General features: G+C 42.5%; 5 protein-coding genes and 1 long non-coding RNA gene across 6 annotated transcripts; 4 read left to right on the forward strand and 2 right to left on the reverse strand.

Moving 5' to 3' along the window:
- The first annotated feature begins 991 nt into the window (after positions 1 to 991).
- Positions 992 to 8,199, forward strand: fbxl3a (F-box and leucine-rich repeat protein 3a). Its single transcript, XM_069154238.1, has 5 exons — positions 992 to 1,306; positions 1,978 to 2,356; positions 2,491 to 2,613; positions 4,078 to 4,249; positions 4,739 to 8,199. Exons 2-5 carry the CDS (start codon positions 1,979 to 1,981, stop codon positions 5,377 to 5,379), a joined length of 1,314 nt encoding a protein of 437 aa, XP_069010339.1. The 5' UTR covers positions 992 to 1,306; position 1,978; the 3' UTR covers positions 5,380 to 8,199.
- A 764-nt stretch (positions 8,200 to 8,963) lies between these two features.
- On the reverse strand, positions 8,964 to 13,596 carry cln5 (CLN5 intracellular trafficking protein). The gene is made up of 4 exons (XM_069154239.1): positions 13,402 to 13,596; positions 12,305 to 12,479; positions 11,492 to 11,717; positions 8,964 to 10,901 (listed from the first exon to the last, which is right to left on the reverse strand). Exons 1-4 carry the CDS (start codon positions 13,503 to 13,505, stop codon positions 10,411 to 10,413), a joined length of 996 nt encoding a protein of 331 aa, XP_069010340.1. The 5' UTR covers positions 13,506 to 13,596; the 3' UTR covers positions 8,964 to 10,410.
- An 830-nt stretch (positions 13,597 to 14,426) lies between these two features.
- LOC138201090 (glutamine amidotransferase-like class 1 domain-containing protein 3, mitochondrial) lies at positions 14,427 to 17,030 on the forward strand. Its single transcript, XM_069154240.1, has 4 exons — positions 14,427 to 14,657; positions 15,520 to 15,691; positions 15,891 to 16,089; positions 16,500 to 17,030. The coding sequence occupies exons 1-4, from the start codon at positions 14,463 to 14,465 to the stop codon at positions 16,693 to 16,695; spliced, it is 762 nt and encodes a 253-aa protein (XP_069010341.1). The 5' UTR covers positions 14,427 to 14,462; the 3' UTR covers positions 16,696 to 17,030.
- On the reverse strand, positions 17,000 to 20,322 carry acod1 (aconitate decarboxylase 1). The gene is given in 6 exon segments (XM_069154237.1): positions 17,000 to 17,864; positions 17,867 to 18,342; positions 19,036 to 19,235; positions 19,332 to 19,421; positions 19,934 to 20,095; positions 20,271 to 20,322. Coding segments are annotated over 6 exon segments (1,422 nt in total). The 5' UTR covers positions 20,283 to 20,322; the 3' UTR covers positions 17,000 to 17,382.
- On the forward strand, positions 17,750 to 19,129 carry LOC138201092 (uncharacterized). The gene is made up of 3 exons (XR_011178463.1): positions 17,750 to 17,837; positions 18,825 to 18,917; positions 19,054 to 19,129. It is a non-coding gene; the product is annotated as an uncharacterized lncRNA (long non-coding RNA).
- A 2,441-nt stretch (positions 20,323 to 22,763) lies between the features above and the next one.
- On the forward strand, positions 22,764 to 25,101 carry kctd12.1 (potassium channel tetramerisation domain containing 12.1). Its single transcript, XM_069154241.1, has one exon. It carries the CDS (start codon positions 22,828 to 22,830, stop codon positions 23,692 to 23,694), a length of 867 nt encoding a protein of 288 aa, XP_069010342.1. The 5' UTR covers positions 22,764 to 22,827; the 3' UTR covers positions 23,695 to 25,101.
- Positions 25,102 to 25,306: the final 205 nt, after the last annotated feature.

A 25,306-nucleotide genomic window follows, 5' to 3' on the forward strand; every position in this document is an offset into this window, starting at 1 on the left:
TAATACTTTAGACGTTAGACTGCTGGTTAGTTTCTCCTGCATTGAGGTTCGCAGCAGTTTGCAGCTGGGAATAGTTTCATAATCAGCAGGTTGATGCAGATACACAGTAAATAATATTACATATACTTACAAAAATGATGGCAACTGAGGCATGAGGCAAAGTATTTCTTTGGTTTTGAGAGTTTAAAGTAGATGATACATTTTTTTTCTTTTTTTTTTTTCTTTCCATTTTAATCATACAAATCTCCAAATATTTTTCTATACAGCCAAAGGCGTGAAAGCACTGCTAGGTCTTTCTTGTGTTCACATTCAGATGCTCTATGGATACTCCAGGTATATTGTGCTTATTTAATCTTGTTCAGAGATTTTTGCAGGCTTGGAATATGGCCTCAGTCCAAAATGTAAAATGCAAGTGTCCTTCAACACAATCCAAGGCACATTGTAGGGTTCATGGCAAATACAAAAATAAAAAAGGCCTTTGTATTACATGGTAACTTGTAATTAAAAAGAGGTAATTTTTCTCGGACTGTTTTATCATTTGAACTGTGAGTATATTTCACGCATGTTAGGTTAGGTTAGGTTAGGTAGTTGCTTTATTAATCCCCAAGGGGAATTTTTTTTCGCTACAGCAGCATACAGGAAGCAATAAGATAATAATAGAATAATAAAAAAAAGCAATAAAATAGCAGTAAAAAATATTAAATATAAAATGCACAGTATATACAGTAGTTTTTAATTTTTTGTAATTTTTTTTTTTTTAGGTTAAATGTTATGAGCCATTCGTTGGAATAAACCTATTTATATATGTTTATGTTGATCTTAAAAAGACTTCAGCAAAACCAGGACAGGATGTGTGTATTTTTTATTTATTTTTTTTATTTTTTATTTTTTAACTGTCTGGTGAATCTTCTTCGCACACAGACGATCTTGACCGACCAAACAGCCATTTCACATTACGTTTCCCATGATGCACCGCTTTCAACACAACAACACTTCGCCATTTCAGGTTCAGGTGTGGGGGGGGGGGAGCCCACAACTCCCGCGAGGGAATTAGGTCAACCCGGGGCGGAGGTGCCAGCTCCTGTCAAGTTTCTTCCATTGAAAATATTTTTTTTTAAATTTATTTTTCTACTCGTTCCCGACCGTCGAACGGCTCCGTCCCCCGTGTTCCGATGCGTGTTCCCCGGTTGGTGCGGATGAGCTTTTCCGGCGCGGGCCCGGGCTGAAAGCGTTGGAAGTCAGCGGTCGGATTTTTTTTATTTTTTTTTATTTTTCCCTGCAAACAGCTCGGTGTATAAACAACAAGGTAGGCAGCCGAGAGCTCCGCACGAATAACGGTGTCGCTCACCTCGCTTTATGGGCAGTTTACGTTGATAATTAAAGAAAAAGGAAAAGCCGACGTTAACTTAGCTGACAGTTACGTTGGTTAACTTGGTGAGTTATGTAAACGCTTTCTTCTTCACGCACAGCTGTTCGACGTGATTTCAAATGGTCCTGCTGCATAATGTGTGTATATCTTTTTTTTTTTTTTTTTTAACTCATTCATAAATCTTAGTCCGGTAAAAACTAGTTTGAGTAAAACATTTGAAGAGATATTCTGTTTCTGTGGTGGTCGTCGTCCAGAAACGTGATTTGTGATGTGATTTACGCAAGATTTACCTTCAATTAAAATAATGTATTGTTTGGTCTCCAGGGAAAAAAAACACTCTTGTAGACGTGATGAATTGTATTATCTTAAAGTCCAAACTTTATATCCATACATTTAAAAAAAAAAATAATAATAATAATAAAAAAAGTCCCCTTGCGGCATTAATAAAGTAATTATATCTATCTAAATTTGCACCTAAGAAATAATGCTTTATTGCCTTCAACAGAGTTAAAACAACAGGAACCTCGAAACAAAACAACTTATCAATTAATATTATACATGCTGGACTATAAAAAAAAAAAAAGCTTGTTATGTCCATTTTTTTTCAGGATGAAGCGGATTAAAGGAGGAGAGGAGGGCAGCAACGGCTCCTCCAGTAAGAGCCCACCGGAGGCTTGCAAGAAGGTGCGGAAGATGAGCGAGGAGTCTGAGGAAGTGGCGGCCTGCGAGTCCCCCGACATTGACTGGGCACATGTGCCTCAGGAGCTCCTGCTGCACATCTTCCAGTACCTGCCGCTGCTGGACCGGGCCTACGCCTCCGAGGTGTGCCGCCGGTGGAACCAGGCTTTTCACATGCCGGAGCTGTGGAGATGCTTTGAGTTTGAGCTCAATCAGCCAGCTAGCTCGTACCTGAAAGCCACGCACCCAGACCTCATCAAGCAGATCATCAAGAGGCACTCCAACCACCTGCAGTACGTCAGCTTCAAGGTGAAGCTAGAAGAGCTGCCGTCTCCGTCCCGATTCTGGGCCTAAATCTTTACAACTTACTGGCACCGTCCGGTTTTTAAATGTTGTTTTTAACGTTCCTGAAATGATACGAAATCTTTGTTTGCACTTGTCAGGTGGACAGCAGCACCGAGTCTGCAGAGGCGGCATGTGACATTCTCTCACAGTTGGTGAACTGCTCCCTGAAGACTTTGGGGCTGATCTCGACGGCCAGGCCCAGTTTCATGGAGGTCCCAAAGGTATGATTAACTTTAACACGAGGGCTGCGGGTCTTTATAGTCCATTCATTCGATTTGCAAGGAAAATAAGAAGAGTTCTTCTTGTTATAGTTCACGTTCTCATTTTTTTCATGCAGCTTTAATACAATCCCACTGTGCTATTATCAAATTATGTGTGAGCATTTTTGTTGAAACGCAGTGTTTGTCCTTCTGCATGGTCAAGGACAAATTTGGAATTACTTCCGAAGCCAAGTGCTAGTTTGTCTTTCTTTGTGGAAAACTGAGGTTGTTTTAGGAACTCTTGAACATCACAGTGACCTGGGAAGACTTATTTAATGACTGAAAATGTTGTCATCACAGACACTGGAAACTTGACACGTACGTGTGGACAGTCTTTGCGCTCCCACAATAGGCAGGACATGGTCAACATAAGCCTAACGCAGTCTTTAGAGGCTTTATCTGTTACTGCAAACAAGTGATAATGTTGTACCAGGATAGTACTGATCATGTTTTTCTGTGTAGTTTACTGATTCTTTCTTTCTTGATGAAGGAGCTGCAGATTGACTAAACATCATTTGGCCTAATCAGTTGTCCCGAGCACTTTTCCTTGTGACTTCTCCCAATGAAAGCTTTTAAAATGATCTATTTTCCTTTAATGTAATGAAGCCAAACCTCACACATTTTATGCCATGTTTCCAAAGCAACTCACTTGTCTCAGAGGACACAGTTAATCAAATACAAATCAAAGAGGATGTCAACAGTAGGGACACATAGTTTTTTTTACGTTTATGGGAAAAAACTGGAGATTTCACTATATGTTTTCTCCAGAAACACTCCAGAAGCGAACAGTTTCCATTCAAAACTGCATGAAGGCAGATTTTATCGCAGGGCCGTTTAGTTCGACTATGTTATCTTTAGTTTTACGTACATACGCAAGTTTTAAGGTAGAAGTGTGCTTTAATCTCATTTTATGGTCATTAACTTGTTAGATTCCTCCGTTAAACCCAGAAATATGATGGTCTAGGTGTGCAGTTGGTTGTTAAGTCAGCAGCTGATGCTCAAGCAACATGGCCAAATATTTACATACAGTTTATGTTGTAATCAAGGTACAGTTTTTAACGCACATGGATTATGCATTCTGCAATTATCATACTGGATGTCCTCATGCAGTGCACGGAGGCTCAACACACCCTGATAGCTCTCCATGCTCAACTTGTTTACCACATCTGATAAAAAAAAAAAGTCTCTAATCTGGTGCCGGTCATTACATATCGGTAGGAATGGCACCAAGAATTGTTTGTTGTTACTGATAATGTTACATCTTCATGATTAAATGCTAAAAAAAAAAAAAAAAAAAAAAAAAAAAAAAAATCAAAAAAATGGTTGGTCGTGTGCACAAACCATACTGACGTCAACAGACATGTCTGGAAGTGCTGACGGGCTCTTGGCGTATTATAATTCGCCGTCTTGTTCGTCCCTCCGCAGTCTCATTTCATCTCAGCGCTGACCGTGGTGTTTGTCAACTCCAAATCGTTGTCCTCGCTGAAGATCGACGACACGCCGGTTGATGATCCGTCTCTGAAGGTGTTGGTGGCAAACAACAGCGACACGCTGAAACTGCTGAAGATGAGCAGCTGCCCTCACGTCTCCCCCGCAGGTACAGTCAGACTCGCGTTGATGATGATTTGAGGAAATTGGTGGAAGCGGGTCTCGTGTGTTTTGTTTTGTTTTCCTTTCCTTTTTGTGCGGTTTGTTAACATTCAGAAGAAAATAGTTTAAAGTCATGCCTACATGTTTCAGACAAATGTTTCCTCTTTTAAGTCATAAAACTTTGTTTTCCCTTCACTGACCTGTAATTTTTCTGTTTTCATTTCTTACGCTGAAGAATTAGCCGTTATGTGGTTACGCTGTTGTTCCGTCTTACAAACATTTTCCTGGAACAGCTTTCAATTGTCAGCTAAGATTAAGACTGGTGATTCACACGCAGCTTGTCATACAAATATAGTGGACCATTTTTTTTTTTGGCAATCATTTATTTCCCCTCATTAATATTCCCACATATTTTTTTGGACTTGATTTTTGGATCGTCAAGAACGGGGTTTGCTGCTGATTTGCGTTAAAAGAAACGATCTGTCCGTGCTTTCAGGGATCCTGTGTGTGGCGGACCAGTGTCACGGGCTGCGAGAGCTCGCGCTGAACTACCACCTCCTGAGCGACGAGCTCCTGCTGGCCCTCTCCTCGGAAAAACACGTCCACCTGGAACACTTGCGCATCGACGTGGTGAACGAGAACCCCGGCCAGCACTTCCACAGCATCAAGAAGAGCAGCTGGGACGCCATGGTGCGACACTCGCCCAAATTCAACCTGGTCATGTACTTCTTCGTCTACGAGGATGAGTTCGGCCCTTTCTTCAACGAGGAGGTCCCCGTCACGCACCTCTACTTCGGCCGCTCGGTCAGCAAGGAGGTCCTGGGCCGAGTCGGCCTGCACTGCCCGCGTCTGGTGGAGCTGGTCGTGTGCGCCAACGGCCTGCGTCCTCTGGACGAGGAGCTGATCCGCATTGCGAAGCACTGCACTCAGCTGTCAGCCATCGGCCTGGGCGAGTGCGAGGTGTCGTGCAGCGCGTTTGTGGAGTTCGTTAAAATGTGTGGCCGGCGGCTGTCCCAGCTGTCCATCATGGAGGAGGTGCTGATTCCAGATCACAAATACTCCCTGGATGAGATTCACTGGGAGGTGTCGAAGCACCTGGGCCGGGTCTGGTTCCCGGACATGATGCCGACCTGGTAAAGCAAAGCCAGAGTTCAGCACACGAAGTTTGCGGTGCAGAATCTTCATGGCCTCCGTGTTCGCGTTGAAAAGCCTTTAAATGCTCAGCTGCGGTGGAATGTTTTGATGTCAACATGGAGGCCATAAACTCGCTGATCTCCTCCGTGGAGTTTAGGGCAGGGATGTAATGTGGCACCTGTATACTTTTATCACGTCACGCAAACACTACAAAGAAAAAATGGACTGGAAATCTGCTTCGCCTCATCCGGAGACAAAACCCAGCGAGCCGGCTTCCTCCTTCATCAGGTGGAAATATCTGACAACAAAAAAGAAGCAATTTTTATAACTGCCCATTGAGTTATATTGACATTGTAGCCTGGTTATGATAAACCATATTGCGAAAGATCTCTATGTGTGTGTGTGTGTGTGTGTGTGTGTACGTACGTACATGTGTATGCATGGGTTTTGATGTCAGGTTTTTTTTTTTTTTTTAAAGAAAACATTACGGAGTAAATTGGGACGACGAGGTGCACGATTGCATGTTGTTACCACTTGGCCGACTTCAATCCAGTCGAAGATGGCGGCTCCTGCACTCTTAACACGATGCGGCTTTGGAGGTTTCCAAATGGCCGCATTGTTATTTGTATATAGGACGTGACGGAAGGGGTTTTGCCGGGTGTAACGTGGAGGTGAAACGTGGCTGGGCCCTACACCTCGTTCTAATTTAAACAGGAGATCAGCGGTAGTGTCGACGACATCGTGCTTTCCCTCCTCAGTCGTACATCGCAGAACATGATTGTCGGTAATGTTAGAAGTTGTCGGAGAGAAACAGAAATCTGTACATAGGTCTCTATATTTGTGACGTGTCGGTGTACAGTGTTGATTGATATCATCGATTTCTTTCTTTCCTGCATCACACATTTATTGGCTCGAACAACTTCTTGTCTCCGTTTCAGCAAAAGAAGGTTTTTTTTGTACAGTCCTAGATTTATTAAGCACCTTATATGAATACCAAATGATAGTCAGGACAAATGAGTCCTTATAGCCAAATAAAACAAAGACTCGAATGATGGATATTTATACTGCACTGGGGGCTCTGCTCAGTCAGATACCAAGTAATATGGAAGTAATAGAGCTTTATCTACGAAGGAAAAACAATCATTAATAATTCTACGTGAATATAAATAGTGCACAGAAATGTCTGAATTTGAAGGTAGACGTCAGTGAGTCTCCACCCGTCGTGCTCAGATTGCTTCATAATCGTTCAACAGACTCGTCTCTGCGGCTATTGGCTTACAATGCATGCCGGGAACACAAAGCTCACCCTTTTGTTTTTTTCCTCAGGTGCATTAAATAAATATATTTCCTATATAGGTTTCATTTGTATCATCCGCTATCTGCCCTCCTGTTAGCCCGCCTATGGCCCGTATGGCGTCATAGCGTCGTACGTCCAGGAGGGGGCAGCGCTGTCACCATCAACAACCGTCTTTCCAGCTGCGGCTTGTCCCTGAAACATGCAGTCATTTCAATCAAAAGAGATTTGGCAAGTCAGATGAGTGTAAGAAGGAAGTCAAATACATCTGTATATAAAACGCTGTGTGTTTGATTTCATATGAATAGAAATGTACTTATTTCTTTATTTCACCCCCTGCTAGGGTTTGAAGTTTCCTTAATCAATGGATTGCGTCTTTTATAAAACCAGAGCGCGAGTGATCCTTTACTAGATGGATCTTTTTCATACTGTAGTCACTAGAGAAGTTAAGGTGTGTAATTTATTGATATGGATACTGCTTTTGTAATTGATTTGTGTTTTTCAGTTTATACAAAAGAAGCAACCAGCAAGCAGACCAGCAGCAAGAGTTTTCTGTATTTCTTTGTTTTGGGACGTACACCTCTTGTTACCCGTGTTTTTTTGGGGGGTTTTTGTTTCAACAAATCATGTCTTCTGTCTTAAATTGTGTTTTAGGTGATTTATTTTCTAGCAAGACTAAAGAATTTGCAGCCTTAAGGGGTCACGCTAAACCTGCGTGAACTTAAGAAATGTCAAAATTGGCCAAAACGGCTGGAAGACACTTCAAATATTCAGCAACTGCTTTCAAAATAACAATCAAACCTTTTTTGAATAGTTAATTGTATTTAAGGTAAGCAATTTGTCAAAACATATATTTTCATAAAAAATATAGCACAAATATACAACAACACTGTATGTCAATGTTTTTTTTTTTTTTTTTTCTGCCAGACTTCATTCCTTTCATCAAGTTGTTTCGCGCCGGCTTAGAAGCAAAACACTCATCGCAGGATGCGCAAATGTTCCTTCGCATTATTGGCTTGAACTAACCGAGGTTCTTCTTCGCGTTGGTCTCTTTATCATTGAAGTAGATATCTACCTGTGCTGCGTCCGTGTACGTCAACATCGTGACGGTGCAGTTACATATCTTCTGCTTAGTTGTCGGAGTTCGTGCGGTAAACGGGCGCTCTGAAGCGGAGCCTCTTCACCTATGTTCACCGAGAGTGTATCAACACCGGCTTTAATCACTTTCCTCTTGTCTTTGATTGGCAGATTGAACTGGATCAGTAAAACATGTTTCGCGCAACAAAGGCAGGTTGAGAGGGGAAATTATTTTTCATCATAAATCATGCCTCTTGTCAGTAATTGTTGTTTTAACCTCCTTTTGTTTAGAGAGTGCTCCAAGTTTACTGGTGTTGAAGATGCTGTCCTTTAGTTGTGCTTCTGTACGACAAATGCTTTTGTCTGCTTTGATTTACCGGTCACCCGTCTCGAAATTCAAATCATTGTTTTGGACATGCAATCTTATACAGTAATAAAGATTTGTGAATGTACCTCTTTGTACTTTTTCCATTTCATTATTTCCCCTGCCATAATTTAACAGTTAAAGCAATGCATATAAGGGGCAGTTAAATAAAATATATGAAGTCTATGCAGTTTTAAAGATGTAATTAAACTTTATGCATTTGAATTCAAAACGTTTTTGCATTGGAAATAAAAGTAAAAACATATTTGAAAATTAAAACTGCAAGCATTGATATGCGGGCCCTCGCCCGCTGGGGATCCAGGGGATCGGGGCTCCCCGACGTGCAGCATGCGCGTATTCCCGCTTGCAGTTTTCACTTTTTTTTTCTCGATCTCGTTCCTTAGTCTGCTTAAAAAAAAAAAAAAATCGCCTTTATTTGGCGGCTTTAACATCTTCAGAAACTCATGAAAGTTGGTGCCTGACGCATGTTTCATGAGGTTTGGAGCATCGTTTGACCTTAAACATCAACTTCCTGTGTCACGGCAAAACGTCAAACCTAGCCCCATCGCCCTGGCTATACTATATACTATGTACTATATACTATGTAAATTTTTTTTATTTTGGGTCACTTTTTGGACATGCTATAGTATGACTTTTCTTTGAATATTTTGGACGACATACTTTGGATGTTTTGGATGATTTTTTTTTTTTTTTATCACTTTTTGTAGTACGACCTTTTTCTGAAAAGACATTCATGCCTCAAGTTACTTCTCACTGAGGCAACTGCTCTAACCACTGCACCACTGTCATACTATAGCATGTTGTCTGAAATGTGAAAAAAAAAAAAGTCTCTTTTGGGGGATTTTTATAATAATTTTTATTTTGTATTGTTGTTAACCTTTGGTTTGATATTAGTATGACTGCATGTACAAACCCAAACGTGTGGCTTACCCTGAGAGGGATTCACCCACCGTGAACCGTGTGGATTATTAAGGGGACTCTCCCTCCATAAACCGTGTGTAATACCTGAGCGGAGCTCGAAACCGTGTCTTACACGAGGTCGTTTCCAGCTCTGAAGAGGTGTCACTGGACTATCTTCGGTGCCGGGAAGCAAGTTGCGGCAGGAGAAAGTATTTCACGGAGTTCACTCAGATTTTCCGGCGACTCAACCGACGGTCTTGAAAACACGTATATCTGCTATCCAAAGAATGTCGGCCGCAGTTTCGGTCGCATTTGAATGAACATTTATGGGCGGTGGAGTTATAGGTTGCACTGAGCCAAAGATTTGTCACAATGCTGTCCAACTCCTGGGAAGATAGATGGTGAAGCGGGTAGCACTGCTGCCTCTCAGCTTAAATAAATCAAGTCATTTTTTGAACGGCGTGACTTTTGGGTCACTTTTTTGGCCGCCACGCCACGGGCGCAGCGATCGACGAAAACGTACTATTTTGATAACTTTTAATTACAAACATGTTAAGAGGGCACAGACTCGATTTCAAGTCGGTCCGACAAAATCTGTAGGAGGAGTTCGTTAACGTGCAACATGTGCGAATCGCCAAAAATGGCAACTAAATTCAAAACGGCGAACTTCCTGCTGAGCTGACGTAATGGCGCGTTGGAACTTTTTTGCACATCTCGGTGTGACACACACGTCCGCCGAATTTCGTAGCGTGTAGAAAAACGTAGCCGCGTCCGTTTATGGGGTGCCAGCGAGCCATTTGGCCACACCCACTCGCGGCTCCACTAGAATACTACAGTTTTAAAAAGCTCTGTTGTTTTAAACTGTGCTGCAGAAATCATGAATGTTAATAAAGAAAGACATTCACCTCGGACACATTTGAAAGATGCACTTACAGAAAAGGACAGGGAATTAGTCAACGACGCAATCGACAGAAAGAAATATCAAAATCTAACAAATATTTTGTTCAATAGGTAAAAAATAATCTCATCACAAGGTCCCACGCAGCTTTCAATCATATGATCTTCACCAGCACGCGGAGTTTGCCAAGTTGTCACAGTGTCGTGAATGTTAAAGTTTTACATTTTAAGGAGTTCTGCTTCATGTTGGCTCACAATTTGAGGATCATATTTTAACAACGCACCAACAAAGGCAGTGAAGAAGAAAACCGCAAGCTAAGAAAAACACAGATATGAACGAAGCAAACGTCAAAATATTTTCTTTTAAAATCCATTTTTCAAATATTCGACGAGGATAGAAGTGTGTCCAACGTGCTTCAACACGAGTGTTTCGGTGATAAAAAACAGAACGACGGCAAATAAAAACCCACCACGTTCCCCTTTAAACTGGTAAAGGCACCTCTTCGTATGTAATCTGCACGTACGGAGGTTTCATCGGCAGATGCCAGTACTCAAAGTTGTAGTAGAGGTAGAAGCTTTTGTCCAACACGACCTTCTTATAAGCCTCCAGCAGACTGATGGTGAAGTCTACGAGCGACTGGTGCGGCCTGAACGCGTGGTAGAAGTTACGGATGTCCGCCGCCAGATTTTTGAGAGCGGGCTGTTGAAATATGGCGCTGTCGTTGCCGAGGTACGTGGGCTCGCCGCTGTACAGGTAGATCTTGGTGTAGTTGGTCTGCGACCGGCTGGACAGTTTGGCTCCCAGCGCCGTCAGTTTCCCGTACGTGCGGTGGACAAACTGGGAACAGTCGTACGACTCGAACCACACCGTGGCGTTGGGGCCGGGGTCGGAGCGGACCGTCCAGGTCTCGTAGTAGATTCCGGTCTCGTTGTCGTCCTGCATCCAGCGGGCCACGTCGTTGAACTGACGCCCTGGAGGAGAAACGTAAAATGATTTCAATGCCAAAAAAAAAAAAAAAAAAGCGTTTTCTGGAGAAAAGTAAGTCCGTTCACGTTGCCGTAGCAACAGGGCGATCCATTATCTACACCCAAGCCATGAATTCCTCGGTGAAGCCGCCTTAGCTGTCAGGTCTTCTCGAAGCTAATTGGATTTCTAAATTCTAAAATGTAAAACCGCTTTTAAACTGGCTGCTTTGGACAATGCTTCATATTCCACAAACAGGCGGTTACTGAGAAAGACCAAGCGTGCAAATAGAGGAAGCCGTCATCTGCGTACAGAGAGATAGGATTGGCGGGCTAGTTGGTTCAGTGTGAATCCTGTAGTCCTGGAATCAGATGAACCCCGGTAGAACAGCGCCCGAGTGAATAACAACACGCAGTGTGGAAAAAAAAAATGCATGGGATTTCTTGACAATTTTATATATATATATATATATATATATATATATATATATATATATATATATATAAAAAAAAAAAAATGCAGATAATTATCATCCTCGTCCTCTTGATGACGTTAGGCGAGATATTTGGCTTTTAGGAGCAAAGACGCCAGATCTTACCACTGACTTCTCCTATTTTCTCCAAGGTGCCGTTCTGCGCCCAGTGGAGGTCGTCGATGCCCCGGAAGAAGCAGGCGGCGCCCTGGTTGCACCAGAAAGGTGCGTCGTGCTCCGGTCTGAGGTGAGGGAAGGTGCAGTTGCCCAGCTGAAACAGCTCGTACCACTCCACGGTGTAGTTGGCCCCCGTCCCCGCGCTGCCGAAGCCGACGGCATCATGCATGATGTGCTGTGAAGCGAACACAGACGTTCTGCTGGCATTCGTACGCGTGTGCGCACGACACACAGCTGCGTTTGCCATTTTAACAGTCGCGCTATATTTAATTACCCGCAGCGCGGAAGTGTCTACATTTCACTTTCAGAGGATAATATCAAACACCACAACGGATGTCTGTCCCAATTCATCTTCAGATTTTAAATCTATTTCCCTCTGACAAAATCTGTCAAAATGTTCTCAGACAAAACGGAGCGGGATTTACTATATTTCACTTATGTGGTTTTTAGAGCAGGATCCTGATCCAGAAATAGTGTGTTACTTTACCTTGCAACCACAGTTCTTTTAAATCAAAACAACCAATAAAATAATGGGCAAAAGTAATCTAGAGATTTACAGGATCTTCAAAATAAAAGATCAGAGTCTTCGTCTGAACTGCAACACGCGTCATTCATAATGATGAAGCCAAACGTGGTGTTGTGTGTCGAACATCAGCGTCACCGGGTTTGTTTGACGCGGTTCTCCGGACTTTGGGAGGCCGAACCCTCCCCGACCTCGTCACGCGGTCCTTATTTGAAAACGACAAGGATTCACGCACTTACAAATTTCCCCAGCAAATCTCCGTACTTGAATTCCCACACGGGCGTCTGCAGCCGATAGACCGAGACGACGTCGCCGTCTTTCATGTCGGGGATCCGTCCGTCCCCGTCCCCGGTGGGACAGAACGGGTAGAGAGCTTCACAGTAGGGGTCCGCAGCAGGCCGACGGTCGAAGCGCCTGCCGATGACACGAGGAGTACGTTTTAAGTACCCTTCTGTTTTTCCAATGATCATAATCAAATATTTTTCCTACATAATTACACCGATTATTCCCCTTAAACCTTAATGCGACTCAGTTATTCTCCGTCACGTGCACATTATTGGAGTTCAGGTCTTTTATTGCAGCTTTTCCTCCAAAACCACCGCTTCAGATGTTTTTATGTTTTCGTGGTCTGCATGTGCCGTTTCTGCTGTATGTCTTAGGGTTGAGAAAACAAAACAGAAACTTGATATTTAAGGCCTACGTTTGACAAGCAGAAGCTACATTTTGATACTGATCACTCGTGCAAAGTTATTTGTTTGTTGTCTGTTAAAATGTATTTTCGTACAAATTAAAAAAAAAAAAAAAAGAAAGAAAATAGACTGTACTTAAAACATTTGATGAAAAGAGCGTGGTGATAAAAGATCCCAGACACCCATGACAACAGCTTTTTAAAAAAAGAAAGTGACATTTTCATATTTATATAGTATACATAGCTTAGTGTAACTATTTTGTGAATCAAAACGATTGTTTACATCCTTTAATGGGAATCAAATCTGTCATATTAAAAATTACGAACAACACCAACTATTGTAATCTTTAAAAAAAAATGTTGCTGCACAAAACCACACAGCTCTGAAGTTAGATTTCTCACACGGTCACGCAGCCAGAAGCTCCCGAGTCCAACGTTTGTAAAGTCACGTGAATGCACCGGGACGCATGTCCGCAAGTTGCCCGTTTCTTTCGATCAGTTCGCTGAAACAGTTGTAGACATTGCAAACTAAACGCGCTTCATATTCTTAAGACTCGATCGCAAACACCTTCAGTTTCTTCGGACGGACGATTTGATGTTCCGTCACGTGATTTAAGGGCTCCACGGGACCAGGTGTCGTGTTGTTACCTGTAGGGCACCGGCCACCGCTGCGCTCCTTCCACCCTGAACGCTGCAGCGACACCGAGAACCAGGAGCAAGTTCAAACACAGAAAAATGTCCTTGCGAGACATGTTGAAGCCTCCGAGACACTCAAAACAGCAGAAGTTAGGATGATTGCCTTCACATGATTCCTCCCCTCTGAAGTGACTTAGTCATTTCTGGTCACGTGGTTTTGTTGCTGCAAAAAAAAAAAAAAAAAAAAAAATCACATGACAACGACAGACAAGAAGATGTCAATATAACAAGTATAATAAGTTATCGTATAATTGCGGGAATAAGCGTAATAACAAAAATATTAAAAAAAATATATCGTAATATAAATAAACGGGAATAAATGAATGTAGGAAAATACATTCAATACAGGCTCAAGTACAATTTAATTTTTAATGCTTCTTTATTCAAATTCAAATTATAAATATTTTATTTTATGTATGTATGCATTACCAAGTCACATTATTCTTCTTCATCAACATGTTTTTCTTTACTCCTTTCATTATTTTTTTTCCATTCCTTTAACTGAATAACAATCTTTACAATATAATAACAGTAACAATAAATTATTGTTGATTAATAAATAGTTACAACAATATAAATACCATTTTGTCATTCTATTTATTGAAAATTGAAGCCACAATATTGTAAATCTTGACAACAGATATTTTAATGGCATAATTCAATCCAGGAAATTTGTTAAAAAATAAATTGTGAATTTATTTTAGATAATAAATTCAAGAAGATCGAAGGTCGGCTATCTGAAGTTGAGACAAAATATGTCTCAGTTTAGGTGAAAATAAAAAATATGATCGAATCTGGTGCCATTTGTTTTTGCTCATTTGAATGAACCTTTAGGAACTCGGACTGGCCTGTGAGGATGCTTGCAGTGCTCCGAGCTCAGCCACCAGATGGCGGTGACGCACTGAGAAGCCTGAACACTGTTTTTAAAGGGCAGAAGAAGAAGCAGCAAAACAAACAAACAAACAAAAAAAAACAACACAAGGGGGAGGCGTCCTCTCAGCTGACAGTCCGCCATGCTCACCCTGCTCCACCACTGCGGCCGCAACTCACTGACATTGCGCAGCGTTCAGACCGTGAAGAAGAGTTATTACTCGGCACAGATGGCTAAGCGCGTGGCTGTGGTGCTGGCGGGCTGCGGAGTTTATGACGGCAGTGAGATCCACGAGGCCTCCGCTGTTCTGGTCCACCTGAGCCGAGGAGGTGCCAGTGTAAGTCCGGGCGGCTCAGATCTGCAAGGCGCACGCGGTGCGGCGCGCGCGCGCGTAGTTTGGTGTGCGCGAGGGAGGGGAGCTGAAGAAAGCGCGTGAGATCCTCTGTAAAACTTTATGATGAGTAGTGTTTGCCTGTTACAAATGCAACATCCTCGGTAGTTTTTCCTTCTTTTCTCACGGTTTTCATTGAGAGAGCGTGACGTTATTCTTAACGGATGCTGCAAGGATCTGGGCGCCGTCAGACAGGCCTCTGACCTCTAAGTGGTTCCTCATTCCTGCACTTTGAAGGCTTATACACAAAGCAGTTGATTAAAAAAAAAAAATGCAAAGATATGTTTTAAGGTATTTAAAAGGTTCTCTGCTTCGAGTCATAGTTTGTGTCTAAAAACAAACAAAAAGTTGACTTGGTTAAAAATGGTTAAACATGCAAAAAAAAATCGAATCAAAATTTGAACTACTAATTTCAAATAATTCCAGAGAAACTTGGAAACATATTAAATTTATATTCTGCCAAGTCAAAATGTAATCGCAGATGTCTTTTTTAAATGAGAGTTTTCATCCAATTCACATTGTGGATATTTGCTAGTAAACTTTACTTAAACGTTCACTTTCCTGTGAAAGGCCCGAAGTGATGTCATTTGTCTTATGAAAGATGACACTGGTTTCTTTTTGACTTGGAAGAATTGAATCACAGATATGTGCAAACTGTATCCAGTCCCGCTATGAAATGTGAAGAAATGATGCCGATGGATGTGAAAACACGTCGGCACATAAATGTTGAATTATTTGTGTTAAACGTTGTTTTTTTTTAATGTTTTTTTTACTGTTATAAAAAGAGCTCTGCTTTCATGGCCTGCAGGTGAACATGTTCGCCCCCAACATCGACCAGATGCATGTGGTGGATCACCTGAAAGGCGAACCATCTCAGGAGAAGAGGAACGTGTTGGTGGAGAGCGCCAGGCTGGCCCGTGGAAACATCCAGGATCTGTCCAAACTCAGCGTCAAAGACCACGACGCTGTCATATTGCCAGGTTTGTTCATGACGACACGCCGTCGTCCTCTCGTGTTCTTGCGTCTTTCACTCGTTCAGTGAACCTCGGTGACCGTTAAGTACCTAAATCTGATCGAGCGCTTGACTTCTGCATTTCTTTACCCTCCAAACAGATGTCTGTCCAGGAAGTGAAAGTAAGATTAAATCTGGGCTCTTCCTCATTTTTTGTGTTGTTTCAGGTGGTTTCGGGGCAGCGAAGAACCTCTGTACGTGGGCGGTGCAGGGGAAGGACTGCTCTGTTAACGACGAGGTCAAGGCCGCTCTGCAGGCGTTCCATAGTGAGGGCAAACCCATCGGCCTCTGCTGCATCTCCCCCGTCCTGGCTGCCAAGGTGTTTCCAGGGTGCGAGGTCACCGTCGGCATAGAAAAGGACGACAAGTGAGTCTCAACTTTTTTTTTTTAAGCACCCTTGTTAAGTCTCCCCATTTATTACAGCCTGTGTCAATATGACAACTTTGACCACTCCATTTGTTTTTGTTTTCTCTCTCTCTCTCATGACACACGCTTTAAAGATTATTGGATCTTCAAGCGCTTAAAAAAATGCTCCTGGCAACATGTCCTGGCCGATGCTTTAGTGTGAAGGAGTGTGTGAACAAGAAGCAAACATTTCAAGTTTTCAAGTCATTTAAAAAAAATTGAATCTCACCTTCAGCTTCCTTTTACAGTCTTACCTCGTCAATATGACCAATGTCCAAAGCTAATAAAACCAGAATTTGCTAAATTTTATTCAAGCATCTAAACATTGTTTGGTGTTGTTTTTGTTTTTTGTTTTTTTTCCCTCTCTCGAGGTATCCAGACACGACTGACACTGCAGCAGCCATCAACCAGCTGGGCTGCAAACACGTGAACAAGAGCGTCTCTGAGAGCCACGTGGATGAAAAGAACAAGCTGGTCACCACCTCTGCCTTCATGTGCAACGCCCCGATCCACGAGATATTTGATGGAATCGGAACGATGGTGCAGGGCGTCCTGAAACTTGCCTGATTCAACTGAAACTCAAAAGATGGCGAGAAAAAAAAGAACTGCGAGCTGTCGTTTTAGAAAGCTTTGCTGTAGTTGCCTGCTCAGCTGATAACACCGTGATTAAAAGCACTTAGATTCACCTTGAAATAGACATGTTTGTATGTTCCGATTTTTTTTTGTTCAGCTATATCAAATAATTGACTAAAATCTGTTTTACTGCATTACATTTTGACGCAGTTGCTCCGTCTGATGATATCGGTGTTAATCAAGTTTTACAGAATCAGCAGCAGGTGATAGTATTGTACAAAAAAAAAGTACAATGTAATAAAGTGTGAAAAAAATTCCCTCTTTCAGGTCACTTTATTTCAGTACCACAGAAGAAAAAAAAAACTTGTGTAAAATAGCTCAATTTGGGCAAAGGCAGGGTACAATCTAGACAGGTCATCAGTCAAGTACATAAATGAAGGCCCATCACTGTCTTTCGCAATCACCAATTAACCTGACATGCATGTCTTCAGATAGGAGGAAGCCAGAAGGAACTCACACAGGCAGGGAGAACATGTGCATCCACACAGACAGGCCCAGGCTCGAACCCGCAACCTTCTCGGTGTGCTGCCACAGTGCTCATCACTGCACCGCTCCACATTACAGTTACTTCACCCTTCATCTCTTGAAATATACAACGCTTTCATGAAATACTGTATGAAGTTACAACATCATCGTGCGGTGGTGCTGCTCATGTGGATGACTTGTCATCCTCAGATAGGAACTCAACACTGAGCATCCTCTCTGCCTCTCAATGTTTCCGACCACGTCGATCACCCCATCCACCCCGTCTGTGCACAACACAGAGGAAGCGTTAACGCTGAACTTCTCCACCAGGTGCTCCTGACTCAGTGGCTTCCTCCAGTGGCCATAAAAGGTATTGCACCTGGCTGCATAACTCAGCCCCTGGTCTGTTTCTACCTCAACCTCACAGTACATCTTGTCGAAGCTGGGTTGGTTGTCTTCGGGTGTCTCCACCGTCACTTTGGAGAGGAGCTCCTTCAGAGCAGGCCGCCGGATCAGAGCGTCGCTGAAGGAAGCCACCGTCACGTTGTCGTCCAGCAGAGCGGAGCAGGCGTTGAACTGGAACGAGTGCCTGGCTTGGTGCTCTGTGGCGGGTAAGGGGCAGTTAATGTACTTGGAGGAGGCACTCGAAGCGTGACGCGTCGGATCCGGTTCGAGTCAAAGTGCCCGGCTGTGTTTTGAAGGTTTGCGCGGGCTGCTAGAGCTGCATCCACCACCCAGTGCATCCCCAGGTGAGCTGGGATGCGCTTGAACGCCACATCCTGATCTTCCAGGATCCACCTAAAGGCACCAGAAGTAGAATCTGCCATCGCTGAGGGGCTGTAGTCTTTGTAGTAAACCCCAAACCCGCAGTTCATGTCCAGTATGGCCGGATTTCCCTCCAGTCCCGCCTGGGCCAGCAGGGCTGCCTCCAGGCCTCTCCGAGCAGCGTTTCCTATGTGGAGAGGTTTGGTCTGTGTGGCCGTGTTGGCCAGCGGAGCCCCAGCAGAGGAGGCTGCGATGGCCAGAGCATGACTGCACTGTTCAGGGGACAGACCGAGGAGCTTCGCCGAGGCTGCAGCGCTCCCCATCACGCCAACAACACTGGGAGGGTGGAACCTGAGAGAATAAATAGAGGACCAAAACTTTAGGATCTGATCATGTTTAATGATGGTTTACTTCATCAATTAATTAATTGATTGACAGATAATAATTAGTGAATTATTAATGATGTTTTACATGAAAAATTGCCAATAAGCTCCACATAAACAAGATCTGTTGAGTTTGGAGCAGTTGGTGCTCAAAATTTGAAGACTTCACATTGTGTCGAAGAGGAACAGTGACTTATTTAAAAAAAAAAAAATTATTCTGACATTTTATAGAACGAGTAATTAATAAATGGAGAAAATAACATGCAGATTATTTAATACTTTTAGTAAGAGTCTCACTTGTGATACTTATGGTTAACCTGTTTTATTCACTTCTACCTAAACTTTTTCGCCATTTCTTTTGTATTTTTGAAAAATGTAATTGCTGCTTCTCTCTTCTTGAATAACCTTCACACTTTGCTGTGACTGTTTTTCACTGAAACAACTTTCTAGTGAATGAAAGCTGAGAGGAGAGAGCTTCATGTTCATTCTTAAAAATGAATGGACCAAAACCGAAACGATCTTCGTGGCTTCATACCACTAGAGGTAGGTGTTGTACTTTATTTTGGCTCTTTAATGCTCAAGCATTTCTGGTGTACAACCGGTCAAGACACATGACACATTAACTTGCTCCAAAGCTCAAATGGTTGTTTGTGTTTCTCACCTTTCGGGGATGTTGTAGGCCTCCGTGGAGAACCTCATCAGTCTTCCCTGCACCTCGATGCCGACATTGAAGGCCAGCAGCAGGTCCAGACCGGAGGGCTGGCTGGGCAGCGTCTCCGCCAGGGCCAGCAGCGCAGGCAGCACAGCTCCTGAGGGATGAGTCGCAGGGTGCCAAGTGTCATCAAAATCCATCGAATGTACCTGAGATTAGACAGTGAGACAAAGCCGGGGATCAAACTGGAGCTGAATCATGTTTGTTTCTCCCATATTATGATTCTTTTATTTGACCAAACTTACTGCGATGCCATTGACAAATGCAGCATAATGAGGAGGGAGAATTATCTCAGATTTTCCCCAAACGCTGCTCCTCTTGTCGGATGTGAACATCTGCCAACAGACAAATGAATATGAGTGTGCTCTGTACTGAGGAGTTTGATTTCCATCAAAAACAAAAGGCAGCATAAAGGGGATTATATGTGCAAACTGGCCTTGTGAAGAAGACACACATGAGTAATCATCAACCTGTCAAGAGAAGGATTTAAATAATCACGGTTGCAAACAATGTCCAAACCTAAGGCAGGCTTAATTCAATTAGGAGGATTTGTCACCTAAATCTTTCAATCACAAGATTAGCATTTCTCAAACAAACAACTTTTTATGAGGACAAATGAAGATTTCCTTAAGATGTCAAACCAACAATGAAAATACTGATGTATGTGCAGTATATGTAGCGCTGAAATATTATTAGTATTTGCAATTAATTTAACAAATGATATTTTCTTTTCTTTTTTTTATATTACTTGAGTCAAAATTCAATCTTTCATCGGTTCTTTTTGTATAATGATGTGAAGTGCTTGCATTTGAATGCGTTTCCAATCCGGTCGACCAGTTAACTGTACCTGGCTGTACTGAAGAGCCTTGTTGAAGACAGCTGTCCTGGTTCCCAACAGCCCGACACCAAGTGTGTCCAGCATCATCCTTTTGCTCCTGTTAATCACACCATCTGTCAGCTGAGCGGTGTTGAGGGTATAAATCGCAGCTCCAAAGCTCTCTGTAATACCCTGCAAAGGTGAAACAGGGACAGTCAGGATGACGCCAGAAGATGCAAACCTCTAAAAAGACCTCAACAAAAGTTGCATGTCTTTATATCTAAAAAATACTCTCCAAAAGGCGCCTTAAGTAAAATCTCATACAGTAAAGTGAAAACATTTCAGCATTAAAAGAAAACGGCAATACCTTGCGCAGCATTGTTCTATCACGACAAGCTCTCCAAGTGGTAAAACATCCAAGTGCAGTTGCATTTTATAGCTGAATTTGTCTGTCTGAGCACCAAATTTCCAAAGTGGCTAAAAGTCACCATGACGAGAAGTAGGAACTTTCACAATGACTGCATGCCATCTTCCCATTTGCACTGATTCTCACTGGATTGGGCAATCCACCAAACCTCTAGGTTTTTCATTTTAAGGAGGGTCTGTGTGTTATTAAGAAAATCCCAGAATAAGAAGTACAAATCCAGTCTAAAAATGGTGAATCTCGGTCGTATTTTGTTGGCTTTTCTTCATCCGGTAAGATTAACATTCCAAAAGTGGCACAGAACATTATTTTGAGTCTAATATCTTGGTTAAAATGTTTATCGTCTCTCTTTCACAACCTGTTTCTGATTAAGATGACAGACTAGGGAATTTCAGCTCTCTGCAATGGGGAGTTTTGAACAGGGAAATGACATGGCTCTCAAACAACTCCCTAACTGACAATCACATGATGAAGAGCGTCTGACTAAACAGCAGAGAAAATGATAATTACAAAGCAGCAGCTCTGACCTCAGTTGTGATATTACAAAGAGTTTACTAAGTTCTAAAAATCTGCAAACCCACATCTGCATCCAGTCCAGTCTGCATGCAAACAGAAAATTATTAATAAATATTCCAGTGAAATTAAGTGGTAAATTAGATCTTCTAAAAAGACCCACAGTAAAACAAGATTAATCCTACTATTACACTTAGTTGCACGTCAGAGCCTTCATTCATAATTTTCACAATTTGTTTCCTCTCAACTGTTTGTTTTGTGTTTTTGAAACCACACATAAACCCCTAAAATGTATTCATTTGACTTATCAACTCATTTTCAAACAGTATTTCTCAACTGAAAGTGACATAATATATGTCAGTTATCCTCTCTGGTGGCATCCTTGTTGCCCAAGAGTTTAAGAAGTTGACCGTGTAATCACAGCGTGACTTGTTAAAAGTCCTGTCAGCCTCCCTCGTTCCCGTCTGGCATTTCCTCTCCAATTCAGGCAGAAAAGCTCCCCGTAACGGTAAAAGTAGTTACGCCATACTAATGAAGCACAGATCAACCCTGACTGGAGGACAGCCTCCAGGCTGTGTCAGCTGGTGTTTTGTGTTGAGTGGAGAAGAACATTATCAAATTCATGGTCTAACTCCCAAACTAACAACAGAATGTGACTTCAATGAACCTTGTCCTCAACTGAACTGATATCTACATTTAATACACTCAATTGATGATTTAGATTTGTGTGTATGTTTTTTGTTTTTATCACATTTCATAATGACTGATCAGTGTATTTCACACAATATAATCTAGAAGCTCTAGAAATTCATAACACATAATGAGACATAATGAGATCTTTGTGGACAAAAAAGGTAAAACATATTTCGGGGTTAAGACTTTTTTCGAGGTTAAAGTGAGATTTAGGATTAGTAGTTATGTTTTATGTTTTTTTATATTGTGTTTGTATCTTTGTAGTGTTGTTGATTTAATTTTAAATGGATAAAATTGGGTTTCTCCCCAATAATATACATTCAGTTACACATAATGCCAAAGTCAAACCACTTTGTTTGTTGAAGATTTTTGAATGTATTATAAATGGAAAAATGACAGTGTATATTTTGAAAGTAAACCTAATCAATGAGAACTAAATAAAAAGTTAAGGGGTCTGAAACGACTGCACATATATGTATGTATATGTATGTATATACATGTATATATGCATGTATGTATGTATGTATGTATGTATGTATGTATGTATGTATATATGCATGTATGTATGTATATATATATATGTATATATGCATGTATATACATATATATATTCATACATATATATATATAAAATAAAATAACAAAATGAAACAAATAATAAGTGGTCAGTGAACTGCTTCAGGGTGCATGCGCTTATTCATTTATCTTTTAGAGGACTAATTACAGCCATTGTGTGTGTGTGCGTGTGTGTTTTTGTGTGTGTTTGTGTTAAAAACTGGCTGCATTTCCATCTGGTTTGCAATGGGTGTCACTATTTCCATATTTTCCAGCCATTTGTTCAAAGGAATAACTTCGACCAGCTGCATGCTCTCTGCTTTACTTTTCTATCTGTATTCAAAAATCCCAACAGAATTAATCTGATTAATTAAACAATCAATAGAGGATGTGCTACTTTGATATCGATGCCAGTTCGGCCACGAGGAAGTAAATGCCACCTTCACACCTTCTCTCTCTCTCTCTCTCTCTATTTCCATTTTTATGAACGTGCTCATGTAAGAAAGAGAGAGAGAGAGAGAGAGAGAGAGAGAGAGAGAGAGAGAGAGAGAGAGAGAGATGCAAAGGTACTTTTGACAAGACAGTCACTTAATAGTTAAATGTTAATTTAGCAGTCAACCTCCCCCTTTACGCACGCGCACATCCGCACGCGATAAGCCCAGGCTTCATAAGCGTGCCGCTGCCACTCAGTTCCTCAGTGTTACCACTGATCCCACATCAGTACAGCGTCTCAGAGAACATGGCATTGGCTGATCCAGAGCGCGGAGTGTCCACCTGCGGCGACCCGGCCGCCCCGTTTTCAGAGATTATTGAGTTGAATGTTGGCGGACAGGTTTATGTCACCAGACACAAAACTCTGATCGCCGTGCCTGACTCGCTCCTGTGGAACATGTTCATCAAGAAATCACCGAAGGAGTTGGCGAGAGACAGCAAAGGGCGCTTCTTCTTGGACAGGGACGGTTTCTTGTTCCGCTACATCCTCGATTACCTCCGAGACCTGAACTTGGTCCTCCCGGACTACTTCCCCGAGAAAAGTCGGCTGCAGAGGGAGGCTGACTTTTTCCAGCTGCGGGACCTTGCAAAACGCCTCAGTCCCCGGGTGAGTAAAGACAATTCGATCAGTGAGGAGATCATCCAGAGCGACACAGAAGAAGGCGCGCAGCAGTGCGGCTCCTCTGGCGCCATGGAGACTTTACGCACCATGTCTGTCAGCGGGGCCATGCGCTCCCCCTCTCTGGACTCTAGAAAGTCGGGCTATATCACGATAGGATACCGCGGCTCGTACACTATTGGCAGAGACATCCAAACTGATGCCAAGTTCAGGAGAGTGGCGCGCATCACGGTTTGCGGGAAGACGTCTCTGGCTAAAGAAGTGTTTGGGGACACGCTGAATGAGAGCAGAGACCCGGACAGGCCGCCGGAGAGGTACACGTCCCGCTACTACCTGAAGTATAATTTTCTAGAGCAGGCGTTTGACAAGCTGACAGAGGCGGGCTTCCACATGGTGGCCTGCAGCTCCACAGGCACCTGTGCCTACACCAGCAATGACCCAAACGAGGACAAAATATGGACAAGCTACACTGAATATGTGTTCTGTCGGGAATAACCAATATTCATGTCATACTGATGTAAATATACACTTCATAATCTAGAGGGGAATGTCTTTAAAAAAGTAGTGCATTTGCTGTGTTGATAACCTTTCTTAAGGTGGAGTGGCTGCAAAACAGTGACCCCTTATAGCCAATTAGACAAAATGGCCCCAGTATAGACTAACCAACATTTTCACCAAGTGTCAGGAGAAGAATGTGCAGTTTGGATGTTGCAAGTGAGCAGAGCATAGTTTGAGTAAACACACTGATCCAAAACCCTGTTCTTGTTCTGTGGTGAACACCAATAAAATGCTGTCATCTCCATCTCATTGAACTGCATGTCAATGTTTCAGTCATATCTGACTCAGCGCTGTGTGAATTGAGTGGCATCCAGAAACAGACAAGCAGCGATTATTATTCAGTGTCATTGTAACTTCTAGGCTCGCTTGAGCAGTCGTTTGGCAGAGTTTTGTATTATCTAATAGGCTCCTATAGCAGTTCTATCACTGACATGATTGTACGTGTATACGTAGAGTGTTGGTAGAGTTGTGTTTGTTATAAACTTTGTTCGGACGAAAATAAAATCTTCTACTCTGTTATTCTCAGCCCCTTTGCCAATCATCCTGCATTCCTCCGAACATCTGTACAAAGTCTACAGAAGAACAAAATCCTGGTATTCATCTCCCTCCAACCTTTTAAACCTCACTCAGTGGGGAATCAAAGAGTCAGCCTCAAAGAGAGCTGCCCTATCCAGAAATCTCACCCTATCCTGGCACTGCAGCTGCCAGCTCAACAAAATTTGTCACACTGTTTCAACGCCGGAGAAGCTACACATTACAGAGTAGTGTCTGTACAGTACTCGCCATTGTGCCGGCAAATGACTTGCAAAATCCCGACTGTGAACTTTCCTTGGCTCCGATTCAGTGTATCAGTCTTGTAAAATGCCATTTCATGGCATTGCGCCTATTTTGTATTCACCATCGCCCTGTTATTAAATCACACCAGCAGAAAACCTCCAAAACTGAATATAGTTAGCATGTAAATATTGCCGGAGGAGCCGTCTCCACCTATCCAGTTTGTCATACAAATTCGGCTGCATGCAGCGTGGATGCAAATAGTGCAGCTGTGCACACATCATGTCATTATCATTTCAAGTGTAAATAATGAAAGGGTCCAGCTGCACACAAATAGGAGGGTTCAGTCTGCCAGGGACTGTAAATGAATGGAGAGGCGATTGGTGCACCTCTGCGCTGTGAGAGCAGAATTATTTGACCGGTCAGTGTGCAGCCAGTCCTGGATTATGCCTTTCATTCTAAACACACATGGAAAATAGGAGTTTTACATTCAAAGCCAGTTGTGGGATTGTAGGACATCAGGGGCTTAAAGTGGCACAACCTCAGTAGGGGTCCGGGTACATCCTCTCAGAGGGAGCATCTCTGGGTTTCATGTGCTAAAGGCATCAGTCTGGTTCAATTTGGCCTTACAAAGTTGGAAAAAAAATGTGTCGTAAAATGATATTTGGCATAGGGATCACTTATAAGTAGATAAATGGCTCAGAATGAGTGCAACTGATGATGATCTAAGTAGGCATTTTCTTTAGACATGTCACAGCTGGAAAAACACAATGTA

Source organism: Embiotoca jacksoni, unplaced genomic scaffold (assembly GCF_022577435.1).
Source record: "Embiotoca jacksoni isolate LCO1_2020_lvr unplaced genomic scaffold, fEmbJac1.0.p SCAF_2, whole genome shotgun sequence".
Lineage (NCBI taxonomy): Eukaryota > Metazoa > Chordata > Actinopteri > Embiotocidae > Embiotoca > Embiotoca jacksoni.

What these genes read in the sequence shown, in the direction of transcription:
- fbxl3a (XM_069154238.1), top strand. Translation starts at nt 1,979, where the DNA reads ATGAAGCGGATTAAAGGAGGAGAGGAGGGCAGCAACGGCTCCTCCAGT. An exon ending in GTTTCATGGAGGTCCCAAAG is followed by an intron (nt 2,614 to 4,077) that starts GTATGATTAACT and finishes GTCCCTCCGCAG; the next exon opens with TCTCATTTCATCTCAGCGCT. An exon ending in CCCTCACGTCTCCCCCGCAG is followed by an intron (nt 4,250 to 4,738) that starts GTACAGTCAGAC and finishes CCGTGCTTTCAG; the next exon opens with GGATCCTGTGTGTGGCGGAC.
- cln5 (XM_069154239.1), bottom strand. Translation starts at nt 13,505, where the DNA reads ATGTCTCGCAAGGACATTTTTCTGTGTTTGAACTTGCTCCTGGTTCTC. An exon ending in GAGATTTGCTGGGGAAATTT is followed by an intron (nt 11,718 to 12,304) that starts GTAAGTGCGTGA and finishes TTCGCTTCACAG; the next exon opens with CACATCATGCATGATGCCGT. An exon ending in GAAAATAGGAGAAGTCAGTG is followed by an intron (nt 10,902 to 11,491) that starts GTAAGATCTGGC and finishes TTTCTCCTCCAG; the next exon opens with GGCGTCAGTTCAACGACGTG.
- LOC138201090 (XM_069154240.1), top strand. Translation starts at nt 14,463, where the DNA reads ATGCTCACCCTGCTCCACCACTGCGGCCGCAACTCACTGACATTGCGC. An exon ending in CGACGCTGTCATATTGCCAG is followed by an intron (nt 15,692 to 15,890) that starts GTTTGTTCATGA and finishes GTGTTGTTTCAG; the next exon opens with GTGGTTTCGGGGCAGCGAAG. An exon ending in GGCATAGAAAAGGACGACAA is followed by an intron (nt 16,090 to 16,499) that starts GTGAGTCTCAAC and finishes CCCTCTCTCGAG; the next exon opens with GTATCCAGACACGACTGACA.
- kctd12.1 (XM_069154241.1), top strand. Translation starts at nt 22,828, where the DNA reads ATGGCATTGGCTGATCCAGAGCGCGGAGTGTCCACCTGCGGCGACCCG.